Genomic DNA, 20,878 nt, shown 5'->3' with positions numbered 1-20,878 from the left:
TTCTACCTCTCCATAATACCACATGCTCAGCTTTGGTCTGAGATTAGGTTGGGACACTCACAAAACTGAAGTTTGTTCTCAATCAGGCTAGCAATATCCTGCTAGCAGAACAGGGCCTGTTTTTCTCCTTTAACAATGGTGAAAACTGTGGGCTTGGGAAATCACGCAATAATGCCCAGAGAGTTTGTGGAGTTACAGTTCAAATTCTAATGCTCATCATTTTATAAAACTGGGGATATTTTACATCTGTCATGGGAGTATGAAGGGATCTGAAAGCTGAACTTAAGAGATAGGAAACGGCAGGTGTTCTAATAACAGGGGAAACAGCCCTCATGTGCCATGTGGCCCTCTTCTTGTCAACCCTTCCATCCCCACACCAAAGTGTGCTCTCTATCCCCCCCCATACAAGTCTTCTCCATCCCCTGCTCTCTCTATCCTCCAGTTCCTCCTATCAAACTCTCTCTCCCACACTCAAGTTCTGTCCTCCTGAATTTCCCTTTTCTCAGTTCCGTACCATCCCCCCAACCTTTCTTTCCCTACCTCCAGTTCTCTTCTTGCAACTGAGCTTTGGCCTCCTGGATCGGTCTCTCCCTTCCCTCTCTGTCTGTCCCTCTGAAGTACTATTCCTTTGAGATTTGTCCTCTCCCCACTGTTGCTTCTGTTATTGTTATAGCACAAATGTGTAACCCCCTAAAGCTCTCTCCATCCTGGATTCTCTTTCTTTGCCATCAATTTTGCCCTGATGTCCTCTTCCTCCCTCCAGGGTTCATTCCTTCTCCTCCAGAACTGCCACAGTTCTCTTCACTCCCTTCTTTCTGCACGGCTCTCCCTGTCTACCTGTCTTGGGAGCTGCTGAGCTCTGCTCCCTCTAGCATTGCTGCCATAAACAGCATTGCTAAATGGAACGGCACTCAGCAGTGATCTCATCCTGTTTCCATCCTTTCCCTTCCCATGTGTGCACTGCTTTTCTTGGAATGCTTGCCACTCCAGCTGCAGATGGAAGTACTGATTAAAGATCAAACACCAAATCCAGCCGCCACCACTTCTGTTGCACCTGTGTAACTGAGATCAGAACTTGACCCACTTTAAACAAACCAGTGCACATGTATTAAGACTAAAGGTGACAAAGAATTCCCATGTGCACGTTTCCAAGTCCAACTCTAAGACAGAGCCATTGCTAAGAAATCAAAGCAACTGCAACATATATTTCATATCTAATTTACATATTTTGTGCCCTTTCTGTAGAAGAACTTGTGAGAAATGTTGGTGAACAGCAAAAAGACCAAAGCAGAAAACCCGCAGATGCACAATTACAGGAGGAAACAACCAGGACACAAAATGAGAGTGGTCAGGGAAGCGATGACACACCTTTACCAAGAAGCTCCACTCCCAGTTCTTTCGTCCTACAAGTTATAACTTTCGACTGTCCTCCTAGTGCATCCAGCTCGGAGAAATTCACTAACTTTGATCCAAACCAGAAAGATCTCACCGAGTCACAGCAAGAAACACAGCCCACTGACCCATTGAATGGTAATATCTCATCACAAAACACACCTCAGTCTAATGAAGTGGTGCAGGGTGGAGCTGCCGCCGTGTCTGTTACATCCCTATTAAGCTCTGACATCCATAAAATGTCCAGTTAAGTAGTTGTTCGAGCCTGCAGTTTAGGAATGGCCCTTTCTCAGGCATATGTAAAAACTGAAGTGTCATCAAATAAAAACCATTTGACATGAATAAATTTAACCTTTTTGATATTAAGTATTTGATATTGAATAGTCAATGATTTGGCCTAAAATACCAAAAATATGAAAGTTGAACTCATATAATTTAAAATAATTTTAGATATGTATTTGCAGCTATAGAAGTTTAAGTTACTGGGAAATTACATATACTCTGTAGAAACTGCTTGCCATTTTCTTTTTGAATAGGTAATTCTGCTTTGGCTATTACAGGGCTTCTCACTTATTGTAGGCACTTATGATCAAAACTTCATGAACCAAATCATTTGTACTAAAAATGAATACAACTTTCCCATTTATTTTGATCACTTTAAGCAGATGTAATTTGACCATTAAATAGGTATAAAAAGTTCCATTTCAGTAACAAGGAAGGTGAAAATTTGGAATGTTGAGAGGGAAGGGGATGGAATAGCCAAAGAAGATCCATGATAATGCAATATGATGAAAAGGAAAAGGGTTTTATTGACCTAAGCTGTGGTCTGCACTCTGGTGATCATATGATCACCAATGTCAAGGTGTCCAAGCGACAGTGGACTTGATCTAAGTGGAAGGAAGGTACTGTGTGATATTCCATTTTAACTTACAAATAGTACTGAAATTGATGTTAAAGTAAGCTTTAAAAGAATGGGATGTTGAGAAGAAGGTATTACCTCTATCTCTTCCTCCTGGGCTGAGGGTCTTTCACACCTTTGCATGAGCCATGAAGATCCAACTCTCTCCCCTGGTGTATTGTACATTTTTATGATGGGCTAGATTGCGTGTTCTCAATCCATCCTGAGTAAGAGGCAATACATGACTGCATTGCCCCAGGAGAGACCAGAGAATGAATTGGGGCTCTGAGCATTACAATTCATCCCCTACTTTCCCTTGTTCTGAGGGAGGGATGTGTTACCCCACTCCATTTCATGGACCTGCTTGCTCCCCTCTCCTTCCACCCCTCCTCCCCCACATCCACTCAGCCAGCTATCATGGCCACTGCGTGACGGGGACAGAGCCAGAGCTCCTCCTGATCCCTGCCCTTCACCAATTTATTTGCTTGCAGCGACGTGTATTGGGAGAGTAGCCCTTCTTCTCCACGGTGCAGCCAGGGTCATAATCAGATCAGAGCTGAACATGTAAGGGTCAGGGCCTTATTCTCCTGCTGGTGAAGAAAAATTAGTTGGAACCAAACAAAGTTGCTGCTTAATTTTTCCCTGTGTCTTGTACGTTAGGGGCTTGAGGCAGTCACATGCTCTGTTCCCAGCTCAAACATTGGGTATGTCTTCTATAAGGCTGAGCCTTGTCAGACTGGGAGACAAGTGGCACTGCCTGGGCAGCAGTGCGTGGAAGTATAGCTCAGCACATCTCTCAATTGTCCCTCATCTTGAGAGATCTCCCTCATTTTATCCCCAGCATGACCTACACACACACTTCATTTTTATTGTTGAAAATTGTTCATCAGAGTAAAGGATCACAAAGCTGAGGTTCTAGACTGGATTATTCCTATGAAAAGAATGAATCCCCCAGTACTTTGTTTCCTAAATGAATATTTTTTATCTCTTTCCTTTTGGGTTTTTGTCACATGCTGCACGCTACATTTGGGCTTTGGCAGGTTGAAAATGAAGTGCCTTAGAAAGGTATAATGCCTGCTATGCACTAGAGGAGGAGCCCAAGGAGAGGCACTACTTGCTGTGCCCATAAAAGAGGTATAACAGCCATCTTGTATTAAGGGTCATTACTGCACCACCAGTGCTTATTTCTGCAGCACCTAGATGTTTCTTGGAGTTCTTCCATCCAAACATTGACTCAGTCAGATCCTGGATAGCTTGAGAAATCTGATCAGATCATGGAATAAATTGGCAAAGTATGGTTGTAGGCATACAGTTCTTGCAGTACAAATTCCACCTTTCTTGTGCAATGAGCATATCATAATTTACGAGAACTCAGTGTTGTTGAAAGGAATTCATTCATGTGGTAGGAAATCCCCTGTAGGACAGGCAGGATTTTAAGGCATCAGGACTGCAGTTCATGAAATTGGTAATAGCTTACATTTGATGTATTCTTCATTGGAATTATTTACTTTTCAAAGGTAAAATGGTTTAGAAATTATTTGTTTAGCTGGAAGAGGGCAGAAAAAAGAGGGTGTACAACGCTGCAATAGACCAGGGAAGTGTTTTGGGTTTGTTTGTATACTTGTTTTAGAAAGAAAGAAATAATTAGGGGGCTAAAAAGGAAGGAAGTGGGAGGGCAATAACTGAGTTTAATGAGGCGATGTGAATAATGTCAGTCAAGCTCCTGAACTACAAGCCACAGCTCATATGCCTATATTCTGCACCACTGAATTAAATAATCCATACAGAAGGCTCATTTCTGTACAAACTGACCCTAGGACATGCTATAAAAAAAAGCCAGAGGAAGGGACTTGTAAGCCTAAAGTCTGTCATAGCAGTAGCAGATTTAACTTATCCTATTATTAGACTGTAGTAGTAGTAGTCACACCACCCTTTTAAGGTCCAGGTCACCTCCAAAGATTGATTTATGGTCCAAAACATAAATTCTGTCTCCTCTAATTTATCTAACAGTGATACATCTGAGCCTTCACGGTTAAATGTTTGGATGGAGCAAACATCAGGGCTAGTGCTACTGCTACAGGAAGCACAACCGCAATAGGTTAGATTCACTACAGATTTTAAGATAATAGTTGAATTGCAATGAAGGTGACTTTAGAAACTAAGTGAAATGGAAGAGGGCTCATATCCAAGTCTGCCACCAACTGTTAATCATCATCCTGCTAGCAATGATGGGAACATATGAAGGGTATTGCTCATTGCATGTTGTTGATAGACAACGTGCTACACTATAATTATTTTAGTGCCATTCTGAGTTCTGAAATTTACTTCTACTTTATCTGGAAACTATTCATCCCAGATACAATGCAGGCCTGCCAACAGCAATTCTGGGCCCTCAGGCAGAACAGTCAATGGGCCCCCATGCACGCACAAGGCTTGCCAACTGTCTAATCGCGCAAACCCAAAGCCCTTTGCCCTGCCCCCTCCCTGAAACCACACCCCATCCCGTCCTTTCTCTGAGTCCCTGCCCCTTGCTCACACCATCCCCTCTCCCTCCATTGCTTGCTCTCCCCCACCTTCACTCACTCTCACCAGGCTGGGGCAGCGGGCTGGGGTACGGGAAGGGGAGTGGGGTCGGCTCTACTAGGAATTTGGGTCTAGAGTGTGGGCTCTGGGTGGGGCAGGGAGTTGGGGTGCAGGAGATGGTGCAGGGATCGGTGCTTACCCTCAGGCAGCTCCCAAAAGCAACCGGAACATCCCTCTGGCAGCGGCTCCTAGGTGGGGGGCCCAGGGAGTCTCTGCATGTCGCTGTCTTCAGGCACTGACCCTGCAGCTCCCATTGGCAGCAGTTGGGAGTTGCAGAGTCAGTGCTCAGGTTGGGGGCAGCTCGTAGAGACCCCCTGCCCCCGCTTTCAGGGGCCACAGGGACATGCCGGCCCCTTCCAGAAGCGGCTGGAGCAAGGTCAGGCAGGAAGCCTACCTTAGCCCCGCTGCACCGCCAGTGGCCGGGAGCTCCCAAACCCTTTTAAATCGCCCGGGCTCCTGGCAAATTATCCCCTTTGCACCCCCCTGTCAGCAGGCCTGATACACTGTATGAATGTGTTTGCTTATTTATTCATTCATTCATATGGAACTACTAGTGGAAATATCATTTTATATGGCTATAAAACAAATTCCCTGCTCCCAGGATCTTACCATCTTGATTATTCTGATTTGTCTTTTGCAATGAGTGCATCTAGAGCTATTTTCAGACTGAACCACAAGATTGTGCAGTAGGACGATACAATATAAGGAATCTGGACAGTCATTTAGATTGCATTTAGCTGTAGCTTAAATTTAAATGCATGGGGGGGGCGTATAGCAGGCATTTCTGTATCCAAGTTCAATGAGTGATCAGCTGTAGGCATCATACTGTAAGACTTCCTTTCATCAATCGATGTTGAATTTAGTCTCAACCATCTGCTTCAGTGATTGCTTCCCTCAATGTTCCAAAATAGATAAAAATCACACTATGTAGTGGAGAGTTTCCAATTTTCTTAATTAAAAAGGAATATTGGATATTAGCAAATCATTAAAGTAAAGTCACATATGAAATAGAAGTAAATCCATAATTTGACAGCACTATCTGTTTGAAATGGATTTGATGTTTGTATGCCTAGTTGAGATTAGTGAATAAATCAAGAAAAAGAGTAAGGATGCTCAGTTCCCATTAACTTTATCAGAAATTACTAGTTTATACAAAATATTCTTGTTGCCTTCAGCAAGCTATCAAAGTCAGATAATGTATATTCTGTGGGTGAGATCCTGGCTGCATTGAAGTTAAAGGGAGTTTTCACCCTAGGTATTATTTGGATTTTATTTGTTTTCTGATCATGATAGTCTGGTTTATTTTGTAAATGTAATGTTTCATATTTATATTTTTTTCTTTTTAAAAGGAAACCATGAATTAAAATCTATCAGAAGTACAAACTTTTCCAGTAAGTTACAACCACTGTTAGCGAGATATAAAATGAATTGGTTCTGCCCAGACTGAATAGTTTCTGCAGATTCAGTAGGTTAGGTATTTTGACTACCATTCTTACTTCAGAAATGTGTGTGATGCATCTACTAAACCATTAGTTTGGGAAAGAAATCACTTCCGCACATCCTTTAATTTTTCTTTACCATGGGCAGTTGTTCTGATCTCAACAGTAAATCAATCTGACTCTACCATTTGTAGTTTAGAAATTTTCCTGGCCAATTCCGATATTTTCCATTTTGCGAATCTAATAAACAGGAGGGGTCTAGTGTAATTTGTGACTAAGGCCATGTCTACACTGCTCTCCAATTTGGATTATGAGGGTATGAATTGCAGTGCACACCAAAGTGCTGTGCTGTAATTCCCCCATGTGGACCCTGTGGTCATGAACGTAAAGGTCCGTAATTTGCACTAATGTAGTCCTTTTAGGGACCTTTAAGTTTGTGCCTACATGGGAGAGTTACAGTGCAGCACTAGTGTGCACAGCTTATTAACACCCCCTTTTTCTGAACTGTGGAGCAGTGTAGACAAAGCCTTAGTCACCTTGCTTAGATGTTACAGCTCCTTTTAATCTAGCAGTGTGCTGTAGCAGGTAAAAAAGTTTCTACATGTAGTTCTCTGCTAATCTCTGTTGCAATGTGGAAAATGTATTACATTTTACTGAGATTAGCTGAAATCAGTTACATACCTACAGAGGTGCCATAGATGATAGAAATAAATAAACCCGGGTTTGAACTTCTTTGGAGCAGTCTGATTTTACATTTATATTGTTATTAACTGTATTACAGTAGTGTCTGGAAGCCCCAACTGAGGCCAGGGCTCCCTTGTACTAGACATTGCACAAATACATAGCAAGAGGCAGACCCTGCCCCTTGAGAATTAAAGCATGATGTTACCAGTGTACTTACCTATGTAAAGTGTGTAATACTGTGTCAGTGCTATTCAGAAAATGGGCAGTATGCAAAACTTGTCTGTGCAATTAAATTAAGATTAAATTAATTGCAACATCCAATACCAAAGGGAAATCCCAGCATTAAAAATCAAATACTTTGCATTTCCATTTCAAAACTATCATAATTCAAAATAACCTCTGCACATTAAAACTAGCAGACCAGCCTATAGTAAATCCATTCTAACTGGGGTGAATTACCTTATCCTGTCACACCCTTTAACAAAGTATTTAGTGCAAAAATATAAAATAAAATAAAAGCTTGATCTATAATACCCACAGTGTGTTGGGTCACTGTTGTATTTCAAAGCATTGTTGATTAAAATTGTGCTAAGTGATTCTAGAAGCAAGCCTTAATGGAACACAAAATTTAACCATTTAAAAGGGAGGAGATAGAGTAATCCTTTACAAAAAAGTCTTTCAGCAATTGATTCACTATATAAACTAATACAATCCACCATCAAGAATATTTTAAGTGTGCAAATGAACAACTTTCTAATGCAATACATTTTCCGCTTTCTTGGTGTATATCATCTCTAGAGTTTAGTGAAAAGTTTCAACTGGAAAATTTCCTCACTGGAAAATGTGGTTTCATCACAGTCTGTTTTCTTGGGAAGATGCCAGTTTCATCAAAATATTTTAATTTTCTGTTCAGATAGTCAAAATAAAAACATTTCTTTTAAGATGACATTTTGAAACTAAATGAACATTTTGTTTTGAAATGGTTGCCTTAAAAATGTCATTTTAATTCATTTAAAGTCAAAATACCAATCCAAAACAATGTTTTTTATTTTAAAATGTTTAAGTCAAAAATATACAAACCTCTTGCTTTCACATTTCTGAACTGCAATTTTTTGGAACATTTAGTTCTGTGAAAATTTTTTGTATTCTGACTTTTTCTCCCAATTCAGAATGAAAACAAATGTCAAAATATCTGAATGTCCCCTGGGATGGACATTCTGTTTTCCAGCCAACCAGTGTTTATTGCCGTCTGTGGTGTATCATGCTGACTTTTGTACGCTCTTCGGTGACAAAAGTGTAAGATACAAATAATGTTTGAGTACAGAATGGAGTGTACCAAAGAGAAAAAGGAAGACAGTTATGTTGTTTCCTCCTGCAGCTCATGTAAACTCTTTAGTCCCACTGGACAAACGTGATTGTAAGGCACGCCATGCCATCAGAAGAATCAATATTTGCTTCCTGCTAAAAATGTTTTCTCCATGGGTGGAAAGGGAGGGTTGAGGGAAAAGCAATCAATGAGTTAATTAAGAGTCAGATGTGGAAGAGGACAATGGGCTCTCTTTGAGCAGGAACAGGTGACATTAGAAGTGAAAACCGAGGTAGTTGAGAAAAGCTACCTGTCGAGGGCTCCAGGGTGTCATGAATGAATAAAGTATGCCAGCAGTGAAAATGAAATATAGTTTCAATCTTCTAAAGTATCTGTTGTTACCAATGGACACAATATCCATCCATCCATCCATGCTCCTCATAAGACAGCAAGTACTTTTTCATTTAACTTAACAATGTAAAACTTGTAAACTTGCCATGGCATTCTTTGTCTTTACTATATAAACATCAAGAACAGAGAAGAACATATTATTATTATTTATTATTTATTTGTATTACCATAGTGCCTAGGAGTCCCACTCCCAGACCTCATTGTGCTAGGTGCTGTACAAACACAGAATGAAGAGAGGGTCCCTGCACCATAGATCTTGCCATCTTAGTACAAAATGAGACAACAGATGAACACAGAGAGACTGGCAGAACCTTTGCTTTATATAATCATTGAGAGGAAACCATACTTGCTCTGCAAAAAAGGGGAATATATACAATGTAAAACTAAAAATGACAAAAAAAATTCTGTGGTAAAGGAAAGAGTTGGATGGAATACCCTTAAATACATATTTGTCCTGTAAGTCTGCTCAGGGTTTTATGGTCTGTATAAGAAGGAGTATTTTATATTTACAGATTTTAATGAAAATATTTCTATAAAACGGGGTTTGTTTGGAAGTTTAAAAATAGAAAAAAATGCAAATGAACATATAATGAGAGATGAGTTCCATACTAGTGCTTAACATCCTCAGGCATTTCCTCCCTCTTATACCATTGGGGCAAAGGATCTGAAGCTGTTTTACCAACGTATTTTAAGAAGATGCCATTTTCCATTAAATCACCTCTTCTCCTAAACACGGGATAAAATTTTGCACACTGCCATATCTATACTATAGAAGTTACTATAGAAAACTCTTTCCTGGGTATCTGGCTGGTGAATCTTGCCCATGTGCCCAGGGTTTGGCTGATTGCCATATTTGGGGTCGGGAGGGAGTTTTCCTCCAGGGCAGATTGGAGAGGCCCTGGAGGTTTTTTTGCCTTCCTCTGTAGCATGGGGCATGGTTGACTGGAGGGAGGCTTCTCTGCTCCTTGAAGTTTTGAACCATGATTTGAGGACTTCAATAGCTCAGACATGGGTGAGGTTTTTCATAGGAGTGGTGGGTGACATTCTGTGGCCTGCGCTGTGCAGGAGGTCAGACTAGATGATCAGAGTGGTCCCTTCTGACCTTAGTATCTATGAATCTATGAATCTATATCTGATGCAATGAGTCTGTAGAACATCAACAGCTTTAGGCAGGGTCCCTGGCACCTGCTGACAGCATGGATCAACAGATCCTCTCCGACCTTGTTACAGATGTCTTGTGTTGATGTGAATAGCCAAAAGGGGAAATGGTTGTCCTATGATAGTCATCTAGTTTGAAAAACTGGCCTCACAGTCTTTAAAGTAGCCTGGATCCTTCAGGATAAAGGGCATCAGCTAGTATAGAGAAAGCAAACCAAAATATGCTGAGAAGATGACTGTAGAATACAATGAAAGAGATCATAAGCTATTGGTTCTACAGAGACCTGGTGCTCTATGAAAAACATAAACTATCTAAAGCAAGTTGATTGTGGAATAATAAAATTCTCTGTAAATATTAGAATTCTCAGGACCTTGTATAAATAATGGAATGATCTCTGAACATGGCTATGCCTTGTTCATACATTTTACCTTTCATTTTCAAGAAAGCAAACACTATTTCACTCTTCAGCTGAGGTTTCCAGAGTGTAGGTGGTGCTCTCATCACATTTACAGTAGAAGTCCATGGAACCGTGCAGTTTGTCTGTCAGACCCAAAGGGTTGGGTCTTTCATACAGTGAGAGCAAGTGTCTTGTGTAAAAGTGACATAACACTCAGCAAACAAGAGAGCCATCGCTGCAGGGCATATCAACATCCTCACTCTGAACTGGGAAGGGAGTGTTCATTTCATCTGGTAATGCCAGTGTGCTTCCAGAGTACCCATGCATAACTCTCATGCAAGGAAAAGCAATTTGAGAACTGCTTCTTATATATAGTACAGTTGCTCATTTAAAGTTAGGCACATGTGCATAGATTCAGTTGGACCATTGTATTGCAACCTCTTAAGCTGCAGAGCAAAGACATATATTGCTAACCCAATGGAAATAAGTAAGAAAAGGAATATACATTCTGCCTGGACAATTGAGCATCAGTTTCATCTGACTACACTGCCACAAATTGTGCAAAGGCATCTCTCCTCTGTAACGTGAATAATGGAAAGTGTTTTTAGATATTATGGGTCTTTTATGTTGGGGGACATGACTGTGTAAAAGCTACTGTTCTGGTGTGAACTGGCCTTCTTTGGGTTGGGCTAGCTTCTACTTATTCAAGCAAAGAGTGTCTACCACATATCTGTAACCCCAGTGCACTAGAATATGGGGTAAGGTTTGGCTCTTAAAGCCAGTGGGTGTTGGGGAGAGGAGTATAGGAAGAGAATGGACTAGTGATCAATTTGTACCACATTATGTCTGTTTATCACAGGGAGGTGTAATGCCTCCAGAAAAGATGAAAAGGGCAAACTCCACAATGGTTCTTGGGACCCCCTGGGTAAAAGGTACACCCCTTCTCTCCAGTGATGGCCTTTAGGTCACCAGCCATTGTGCATGCTGAGTGGGACCCTGGCTATGCCCCAACCCACATAGACATGCTCCTTTTGGATGGGTGTGCACCACCCTAGTGTTCCCTTTGCCCTTCTGGGACCACAAGAAGTAGCATTACCATTACCTCCTGTGGGTATGCTAGCGGGGGGCTGGGGGGACTTATCTCCCCCGGGTGATCAGAGCCCTTTCCTTTTCATGCATGGGCAAATTTGGCTTATGAACCAACCCAGAGTTAGTTGCTTCAACAAACATCTCTCTGTTTCTCAGACATTTTTACATGTACTAGTTGTATATCTATCTATCTGCATGTCTAATGTGTTGCCCATCACCATAGTATCTGGCCACCAAGTCCCAGCTCCCATCCCAGCAGTTTCCAAACAGAGGTCTATGGAGCACTTCCTGGTGCTCTGTGGAGAGATGACACAGTGCTGGCTGCTGCTGCTTGTTTTATGCTGAGAAGAAGAGAACAGATGTGAGAGGAGAGTAAATGAAGAACAAAGGGAGACAGCATGATTAAATATTTTTAATAGAATAAAACACAATGCTTTAAAGACAACTAAAAATACATAATTTCCTAATGGTAATGAGTAAGCAACTACTGCAGTTGCTACAAAGATGTAAGGGGATTGTAAACGTAAGGCAAGGTGGTGTCACCATGCTTGCACGTAGAGAGGGGGGATGGTTCTTGACACCCTATATCTACTAAGAGGAGGTCCATGCAATGGCAAAATTTGGGATCTTCTGTCCTAGCACCTACTCTTAGATTTAACTCTTGCAGGCACTCCTAGTTCATTAACCAAACCTGATTCCTGCTCAGGCCGGCATTCATGCAAAACTGACCATCGAAAGTTTCCAAGGAAACATCTCCTGAAAAACAACATATCCTTAATGTGTCAAGAAATAACATTTAAGAAACCAGTGAATCTGTGACTAAAAATGACTGACTATAACATCAATCTCGTGACAGTAGAGAACTATCCAGTAACTATGAGTAGTATAAAACACACATGGGCAGTATCAATTGTTCACTCAAAGCCTCCTCGAGCATAACCAGATAGACTAGCAGCAGGAAAATCCACATCAGCAATGTGGAAATGTAATCTACATTGGCTCAGATGACATCAGTTGATCACTCTCTGGCATATAAGTGTCAGTCAAAGAAGAAGTGGTAGATTCCTGGACCCCACTTCATACTTTCCCCCACACCAGGTGTAATTATTTACATCAGTGCAAAGGGGGATTTGGTAGTGATTTGGTAGTATTTTAATCCACTTTGATGCTGGTGTAAGGCGCAAGGCAATGCTGAATCAGGGTCCTGATCCTTAAATGATAATTAGGAGAAAAACATATGCTGATGTGGATAAAGAATAAGGTAAGCTCAAAGAACAAAGCAATTGAGCTATTGATCAAAATGCTGCCCATAGAAACCTTGCCTGAATCATATTCCTTTGGAACATGCAGGTCTATCAAAATCAGAACACTTCACAACATCAGATCAACTTTGCTGAAACTTAACTTTGAAGGGAAAATGGAGGGGGAAAGTTCCAACTATGTCCAGATGTCCTGTTTTGCGATTGTACGAGCAAACATTTCATTTTTTTGTTCTGAAACTTATTTGGTTTATTTTAATTTTCCATTATAGCTTATAATACAAAATATAAAAAGTCAAAATTAAACTGAAACAGGTAGTGTGACCCAAAATGAACATTTCTTTTCAGAATTTTATTTCATGGAAAATTTTGAAATTTTCAGTTTTTATTTCAGTTTAGAATGAGGCCAGAGTCAGAAATTTTGAAATCCTTCACGAAATAGAACTTCCGTCCTTCACACAGCTCTGATAAACAGCTTTAGAAAGGAAGACAGAGGATGAGTAACTTGAGAGGGGGGCTGACCTAGCTTCCCAAACACTAGAGCATGGCATTCAGATATGTGAAACCGTAAGGGGTTGAAAGCAGGGGTGAAATCCTGGCCCCACTGAATTAAATGGCAAAACTCCCACTGTCTTCAGTAGCACTAAGATTTCATCCATAGTGAATTCAATGCTTTTCCTCCTCTTCCTTCTCCTTCTCTCTTTGGTATACTCTTCCTCTGACACTTCTCTACTAATCATTCTGTTTTCAAGCTAAATTCCTTTTCCTTTTGTTTCCTCCCACTGACAAACTATTGTTTGTCCTCCTTTAAACACTCTTCCTCTATTTTCATTCTTAGATTCTAACAGTGCTTCCTTCCTCTTTCAAACATCTTTCTCTGCCTTGCTCTATCTCCCCATCTGTTTTTCCTCTACTTCCCTGCCCTTCTATTTTTTTTTCTTGCTTTCCTTCCTCCACAATCTGCGAACCGGCTATAGGTTTTATTGGTACAAATCAGTGACCACAATATGCATTTAATTGCTTAGAACTGAGCAGCTAATTTATATTCAATGTATTTGACATATTTTACCTCTTTCTATAGTGGCAAATTGTCCACAGTTTTTAATTTTCTATATTCAAAAATGTTCACAAATAATTTCTGTGATCTAAATACTGTTAATTGTGACTATTCAAGAGCTGAAATTCAAGCTGTGTTGCTTAGTTTTGAATGAATACATAAGTCACATGGTATTGTTTCAGTTAGCAGACTGGACAAATGGAACTCTTAAAATTAGACTTCGGTTACAAATTTAGAGCATCATGCCTTTTCTACATGAAACTCACCCCCAAAGTGGATTTAAGTAGCCATGTTCACAGAGGTGAATTCCCCCCCAAGGAGCAGTTGAAATTTGTACTGAAAAGATATTTAAATTTTTTTCCTAATAGTTCATTAACAATAGAGTAATTAAAATGGCTTTATATTTGTCTCAATTAATTTTCTGATCCAATGCTTTCATTCTGTGTCTTTCCACATGAGTAAATTAAAATGATTAAACTCAATCCTATATATTCACGCTGAAAAGGAAGTAATGATTGAAATGTAAGTATAAGATAGGCAACCTTTGGAAAAGGAAGGAAAAATGTCCTACTCGGATGTAATACTACAATATGTTATCCACAAGACAGGTTCATATTATGTATGAAAATGGAAGCAGATTCTGTTGGCTTGATGAACGTCTTAAGGCACATTCCCATTTGTGTGTTTTTCAGGTGAGCCTAAACACTGTCAAAAATCAGAAGATATAGTAAAAGTCACTGAACAAAAACATGCTGTGATACACAACTAGATTTGCTGCTACTTAAAGGCTTCTGACATTTTAGTCATGAGAGGTAATTTTACCATTTTTACCATGTCATAATTCTGTAAGTTTTGGTTGCAAGCATTCAGGGGGATATTAATTTATTTGTAGTATTAGAGAAGTTATTTCCACTGGCATTTTTAAAAAGCCATAGAAACATTTCTGTTACTTGTAGGTTTTTTCACTAATTTTGGGGGCCAACTGACCCTACAGCATCTCCTTAAGAAGTGGGACAGTGTAGAAGAGGGAAGAACTGATAAAACAGTATCTTAAGTTTCTTTGAATTCTTCTCTTTTCCAGGCTAAATAATCTATCTGAAATATATCACTTTAAGAATTTTAAATACTTGAAGTCTCATGGTAGAGCGCATGTCACATCATGTATTTTCATTTTAAATCTGTTTGCAGGAAAAACAGAACAGCACTACAAGTTCCTAATTCAGCTTTCTGTGAGGCTGTTATCTCCTCTACCTACTCGTTCTTGGACCATGCCATTTTTATGGACAGCCATTGGACAAAATAATGATAGTAAAAACCATAAAACCCTGAGCTGGTAACCTCAAGGCACTTAATAACTCTCAAGGTTTCAGATGTATTTGTAACTTTTATTTCCTCTTCTATTTTGCCTTCTTAAACCTAGCCAGAGTATTTTTTCAGCCAAAACTTGGACTTCATTTTATTTGCATCACTGAAACCAGTTGTTGCCAAATGAGAATGAGATACATGTAAAATATGAGGCACTTACCATTTACACTGGTTTGCTATAAAACTGCTGGTAACCTTGATCTACATCCAATGGAAATGGAAAGCCAAAATGAAGCTGGCACAGACAATCGTTTATGCATCCACATTGCATAATGACATTTAAGGCCCACTTGTCAGATTTCTTAAAATGTTTGGGAACAAATTAGAATGTAGACTGTACAGAGAAATGTTAGTGTTGTACTAAGCAGCCCATGTGAACATTCAATGTATCCTGATGCTGTGGCTGCAATTTGGAGAAAACCTGGTGTTTAATGAAACCAGCCTTTGAAATATCAGTTGAAAACCTGTTAAATAATTGTCAATGCTAAGATCAAAATGTTCTAATACCATGTCCTATGGTGTTCCGTAAGACCTTGGCAGTGGAGTCACGCCTGCCATGGAGTTAGGTGTATATTGTTCGAGATCAGGGCAGGGGAAACAGATACAATTGGCTTCACTTAAACAAAACCATGTATAAATAGTCGGCAGATGGTATTGTGGCTCCTTAGACTGAGCAGGAAGGCAAAATTTGGGGCCTTATGGGTGATTCTGTTTGTATGAAAACTCAGTGACATGGAGTCAGGATAATCCATGCTGTATTTGATTTATTTACATAAAATATTCACACAATCCTGTTTCCCTGAGCAACAGTAGAAACGTATAGCAATCAGGCAGTTAGTTTCCATGTTCAGAAACTCCCAGATGAGCCTTTCCAGCCTGCACAGTGTCCAAGGAGAGGCTCCCATCCTTCCAGGGTCACACATGATGACTTCTCCTGGCTCACTCCCTCTAACTCACACAGCCTGCAATCAACAGCTCGTCCCTGCATCTGGAATCTAAAGGGAAACCCTGTAGCTCCACACTGCCCTCTGGGTTGCATGCTTTGACCAGGTGGCTTAGGCCATTAAACTTACAATACTCCTTTAACAGGCCTTTGGGTGGTGACCTCCATGACCAACAACCCTTCATAAGCAGCCACTAGCCTCTTTTACAACAGTATTTGGTGGGTGTGAAATTCACTCCTGTCTAGATGGCCAAAATAAGACTTATGTACTGTTTATTTTGGGGCCCTAAGTGGGACTAAAATGGAGCATAGGCCTCATACTGTTCCTCAGCATGGGCAAATTTCACCCGGCTTGAATAAGGACTAATGCAAGAGTCACAATTATGTTGATTCTCACATATGTGTCTGTATTTGTTGACTCTGCCCTTTTTTTGGCCTGCACACACCCGAGCAATTGTGATTGAACTGGGTATATTGCAAGCTCTCGGTATTGGGATTAAGGGACTCATGTCATTCAACACATAAGCCATATATTCACTATGCATATTTAGTGTGCATAGTTTTAATTTAAGAAATATTTGTGCATAGAGGGTGTAAAAAGTGCATTTTAAATGTTTTGTGATTCCGGTCCGGAGCTTGTATTTAGCATGGACTTTCTGTACAGAGCAAATAACAAATGAAATGTTAACATGAAATTGTATCCTATACATTATAACATAACGGTGGGGGGGACGCTGGGGGGATTGTTTTGTTTGTTTGTTTTTGCTGAGTTAAGGATTTATATATATACTCTGCTAGAGTTTGGGCAGATCATTAGTTACCTGAATCCCTCAATTGTACCTTCTCATCCTTTCATTGAATGGTTTTCACCCCCTCTTATAATATACTATAAATAATCTGATGGTTCCTTAGAACCATTCTGACGATGGAAAAGACAGTTTGGTTGTATCAGAAGTAATTTTGTAAAGTCTGAGCTGACTAGGTACTGTGGCATAGCTGCCTTTGAATTCAATGGAAGACTTGCCTCAATAAGACTGGAGTAAGAACTTTGGGATGTTGCTATGTGGAAAAACATGGGGCTAGATTTTTCAGATGTGCTGAGCATCCACAGCTCACATTGGAGTTGGTAAGGGCTGCAGGTGCTTTGGCATCTTTGCAAATGAAGCCAATGAAATCCTACTGTTATAAGAGAGTATTTTCCAGACATGCTGTTCATGGCTCACAGAGACCAAAAGCTTTGCACAAATGCATGAAAAGTTTGACCCACACATTTCAACTTTTGACTTTTTTCAGAATTGAATTTGACCTCTCTGCTGTATCTATGTCCAGTAGTGATTTACACATAGAAGACGTTTGTTACTGAAAATGTATTTACCAGCAGAATTCACTCCAGAATCTGCAAGGCCCTGTGTGCCTTATGTGAGGTGTTCAGCATGCTCCACTCATATTGAGCACCCTCAGCGCCTTGGCTGGGAATTACGGGAGCTCTATACCTCATAGGAGGTAGTCAGCACCTTCCAGGACTGGATCATTAATCTGCAAATGTATCTTGTGTGTAAATTACCTGACTTGCCAGTTTATATTAAATTTAAGCACTGTGATGGACTTCATTGAAATAGTGACGAAGGATACTCCATTTTCTCAAGGTAACATTAGTTAAGTTTCTTTCTTTCTTTACAGTAAGATTGTACCTGTGTTTGACCCAGATCCTGGGTAATCTATAGAGGTGAAATTTACCTCACTGGAGAGCATTAACCTGAGATCTATGCGCCAACTCATTTGACTCTTCAAAATATAGTATAAGGGGGACTTAGATGGTGTATAGACCTTGTGCTGAGGTCTCTGTAGGAGGATGAATTTCCCCTTTAAACGTTTGAGGATGTACTAACACAATATTGCCTGAGGCCATAAAGAATGGGGTTTGTGTATGCATCTCCCCTAGAGCATTATGGCAGTGTTTCCCAACTGGTGTGCTGTCAGGTGTGCCAGAGATTTTTTTGAAAAACTCCATGTGAGAACAAAAAACTTTCCCATGTATTTTAATTAGTGTCAGAGCTGGATCACATTCTCTACTTTTGCTGTCTGAGACAAGGCTCCTTTCAAATATTATGCATGTGTCACATTCTATTCCCCAAAGGGAGGTTAAGATAGCAAATTTGACTCCTGTGGAAGGGTGGTGGGGGAGGGAGAAAGAAGGGGGGAAGCAACCTTCTCATTGGCCATCTGCCTCTCTGCCCTGCCTCCTCCAGAGACAGAGCAACCAATCAGAGCTCAAATCTCCCTCCCTCCTCTCCACCTGTGAGCAATGGGCCAGCTCCTCTGTTCCTCCCACACCCTCCTGCAGCTGCTGGCTGAGTGTGGGGGGAAGAGCCCCTGGAGCCACCCGCCCCAGCCTGCAAGTGGAGGGGGAACCCTGCTGCAGTGCTCCAGGATTGGAAGGGAGGAAGAACCGCAGGAGAAGCTGAACGTCGGGGGGCAGGGCTGGGTGTGAGTTGGCTGTGCTGAGGGGTAATAATTGTTGGGGTGGGGTATCTGGGGGACAGAACTGATAGGGGCTGGGTGGGAGATCTGGGAAGGCAGAATTGGTGTGAGGTGGGGGCTGGGGAGATGGGGGGCAGAACTAGTGGGCCTGGGTAGGGATGGGGCAGAATTGGGGTCTTGCTGGTGTGAATGTGTGAGTCAAATGAAAATACTTGTCACAGTCTGTGCAATAAAGTTAATGATGTTAGATTCTAGCATCATTAACTGTATTGTACAGACTGTGAATGGCCAGGGTGGTAAACTGCTTAAACCGAGGCAGTAAGAGGGTGAATTCATTTGGAGACAATATGGTGGTGTGCCTCAAAATAACAGAAGGTATCAAGGTGTGCCGCAGCAGAGAAAGGTTGGAACCACTGCACTATGGAAATGCACTCCCATAGAGTACAGTGAGGCGCCATAAATAGGCATAGTCCTCAAAAGTTTCATTTTGTATTTTTATCTTGAGTTATCTGACAAATATATCATGTAATATAATTATGGATTATGATTTAGTCAGTATTTTTATTTAATTCTCAACCTACAACTCTTGTGTTTTTATTCTGCTGTACGTGTCTGTATTTCCTATGATAATATTGCTAAATAAATCATATTTGAGGGCAAGGATTGTGAAACATTTGATTATCAATACAAGTTTGCTTTACTGAAGCATGTTTGATCATTTGCATATGGATTGTCTTTGGAAAAAATGACACAGCATAAATGGATTTTACCAAATCCTTCTCCCTTTTGTGACTCTGCACTTTTTTCATACCGCCTCCTCTTTGCCAAGCAATTTTGCTCTCCTCAAGTCCATCTTGAAATTAACTTTTTTTAACTGGCCTGCCACAGTTAACCTTTTACATTTATGTTCAGACTTGAGCTTGTCCTCCTAAATATTACTCACATTAAGGAAAAAATAACCAGCTAAACATGGGATCTTGCAAAGCCTGACCAATGTGATTGAACCCATTGAAGTCAATGGGGCTATTCGTGTGAATAAGGGTTTGCAAGATCGGACCCAAATCTGGAGCAAAGGGTTTAATCTAAAGCCTACTGAAGTAGATGGAAAGATTCTCATTGACTGCAATGAACTATAGATCAGAATACCCGGTTCCCATCCAACTCCCATTGAAATCAATTGAAAGACTCCCATTGACTTCAATATAAAATTTACAAGGGGAGATCAACAAAATCAACAGATTTTCTCTATTATATCCCATCCCTCTTCATTTGTCTGGACTATGTCTACTTTAGATTGTGAGCTCCACAGGGCAAGTTTCATGTCTTTTTGTAAGGTTGTAAAATGCCATGCAAGGCACGATAGAAATAATAAATAATTTAAAATAAACAATGATATTCAAGACCTCAGTAGTAAGGGTGTAATAATATATATTTAATCATGTATTTTAATTGAATATTGGTGTGTAGTGATAGCCGAATGACAGCAAGAGAGAGAATTAAATACAAAACAAATGTTCAACTGCAACTTTCAAGTAAAATTAACATACATAAGTGTCCTATTGAATTATTTTTCTGAGGGTCCTTATAGCTAATGTGCCATTTGGTATTTAATTAGTATTATCAGATGGAACCCATGAAAATGTGTGAAGCCAAAATCTGTTTTCAATTGTGTGGGTGTAAATCCTGTGGAATTCCATAGATACCAAAAGGGTAAATCAAGATTTGGATTTACACTGATTTAGCTTAAGGAAAAATTTTACTTGTCATGTTTTACACTGGGATTTTCAAATGCATCTAAAGGATTTAGGCATCCAACTCCCACTGACTTTGAACTCCCATTGACTTTTGAAAATCACACCCTTAGAAAACCAAAATAAGCAAAATACTGACCTCTCCTGGAATGTAGTGGTTTTAATTTATTTTTAAGTAAAAAAAATTTTTTTTAAATGTATAGCTGCTTTATATAAGCTGCATTATGGGAAAAATATTTGGGACATTTCATTTCTCTGGGATTTGATTTAACTTTCCTGCTCATTTATTTATTTAGCAGGGCTCCAAACAACATTGTAAAGGTGCTTTTCTCATGCCCAAGTGGGGTGAACCTAGTATGAGTGAAGAGTTGTAATTACTTAGGCTCTGATCCTACAAAATCTTACACAAGTGAATCATCTTACATCTTACATCCTACTGAGATCAATCAAATTATTCATATTCATAAAGTTAAATATGTGTGTAAATCATTGCAGGACTAGCACGTTAGTCATTTTACGCTGAACACCCCTACAAAAAAGTTCTGATTTTGATTATGCAGCTACTTTGGTTATAGTATCTTTATTCCAACTTGGAGGCCAATGAAACTGATGCTGCCATCAGAAGAGCTTGGCCAACACTGCAGCCCTCCAACAGAGATCAAAT

At 40.2% G+C, this 20,878-nt stretch overlaps 1 protein-coding gene across 8 annotated transcripts in view; it reads left to right on the top strand.

Moving 5' to 3' along the window:
- Nucleotides 1–19,248, top strand: part of PDE1A (phosphodiesterase 1A) — a 257,819-nt gene extending 238,571 nt beyond the window's left edge. For 3 of the 8 annotated variants that reach the window (XM_038422537.2, XM_043505440.1, XM_038422536.2), the window contains one exon: nt 1,246–4,685. In XM_038422537.2, the coding sequence (XP_038278465.1) occupies nt 1,246–1,643 (398 nt within the window). In that variant the 3' untranslated portion in view covers nt 1,644–4,685. Of the gene's footprint in view, nt 1–1,245; nt 7,904–14,366; nt 14,487–14,862 lie in introns of those variants that run through there. The other 5 variants (XM_038422535.2, XM_043505443.1, XM_043505441.1 and 2 more) reach the window with 4 other exon arrangements.
- The last annotated feature ends 1,630 nt before the right edge of the window (nt 19,249–20,878 follow it).

This window comes from Dermochelys coriacea, chromosome 11 (assembly GCF_009764565.3).
Source record: "Dermochelys coriacea isolate rDerCor1 chromosome 11, rDerCor1.pri.v4, whole genome shotgun sequence".
Classification (NCBI taxonomy): domain Eukaryota; kingdom Metazoa; phylum Chordata; order Testudines; family Dermochelyidae; genus Dermochelys; species Dermochelys coriacea.
Note: the sequence above shows the minus strand (reverse complement) of the source record. Positions and strands in the feature narration are given on the sequence as shown.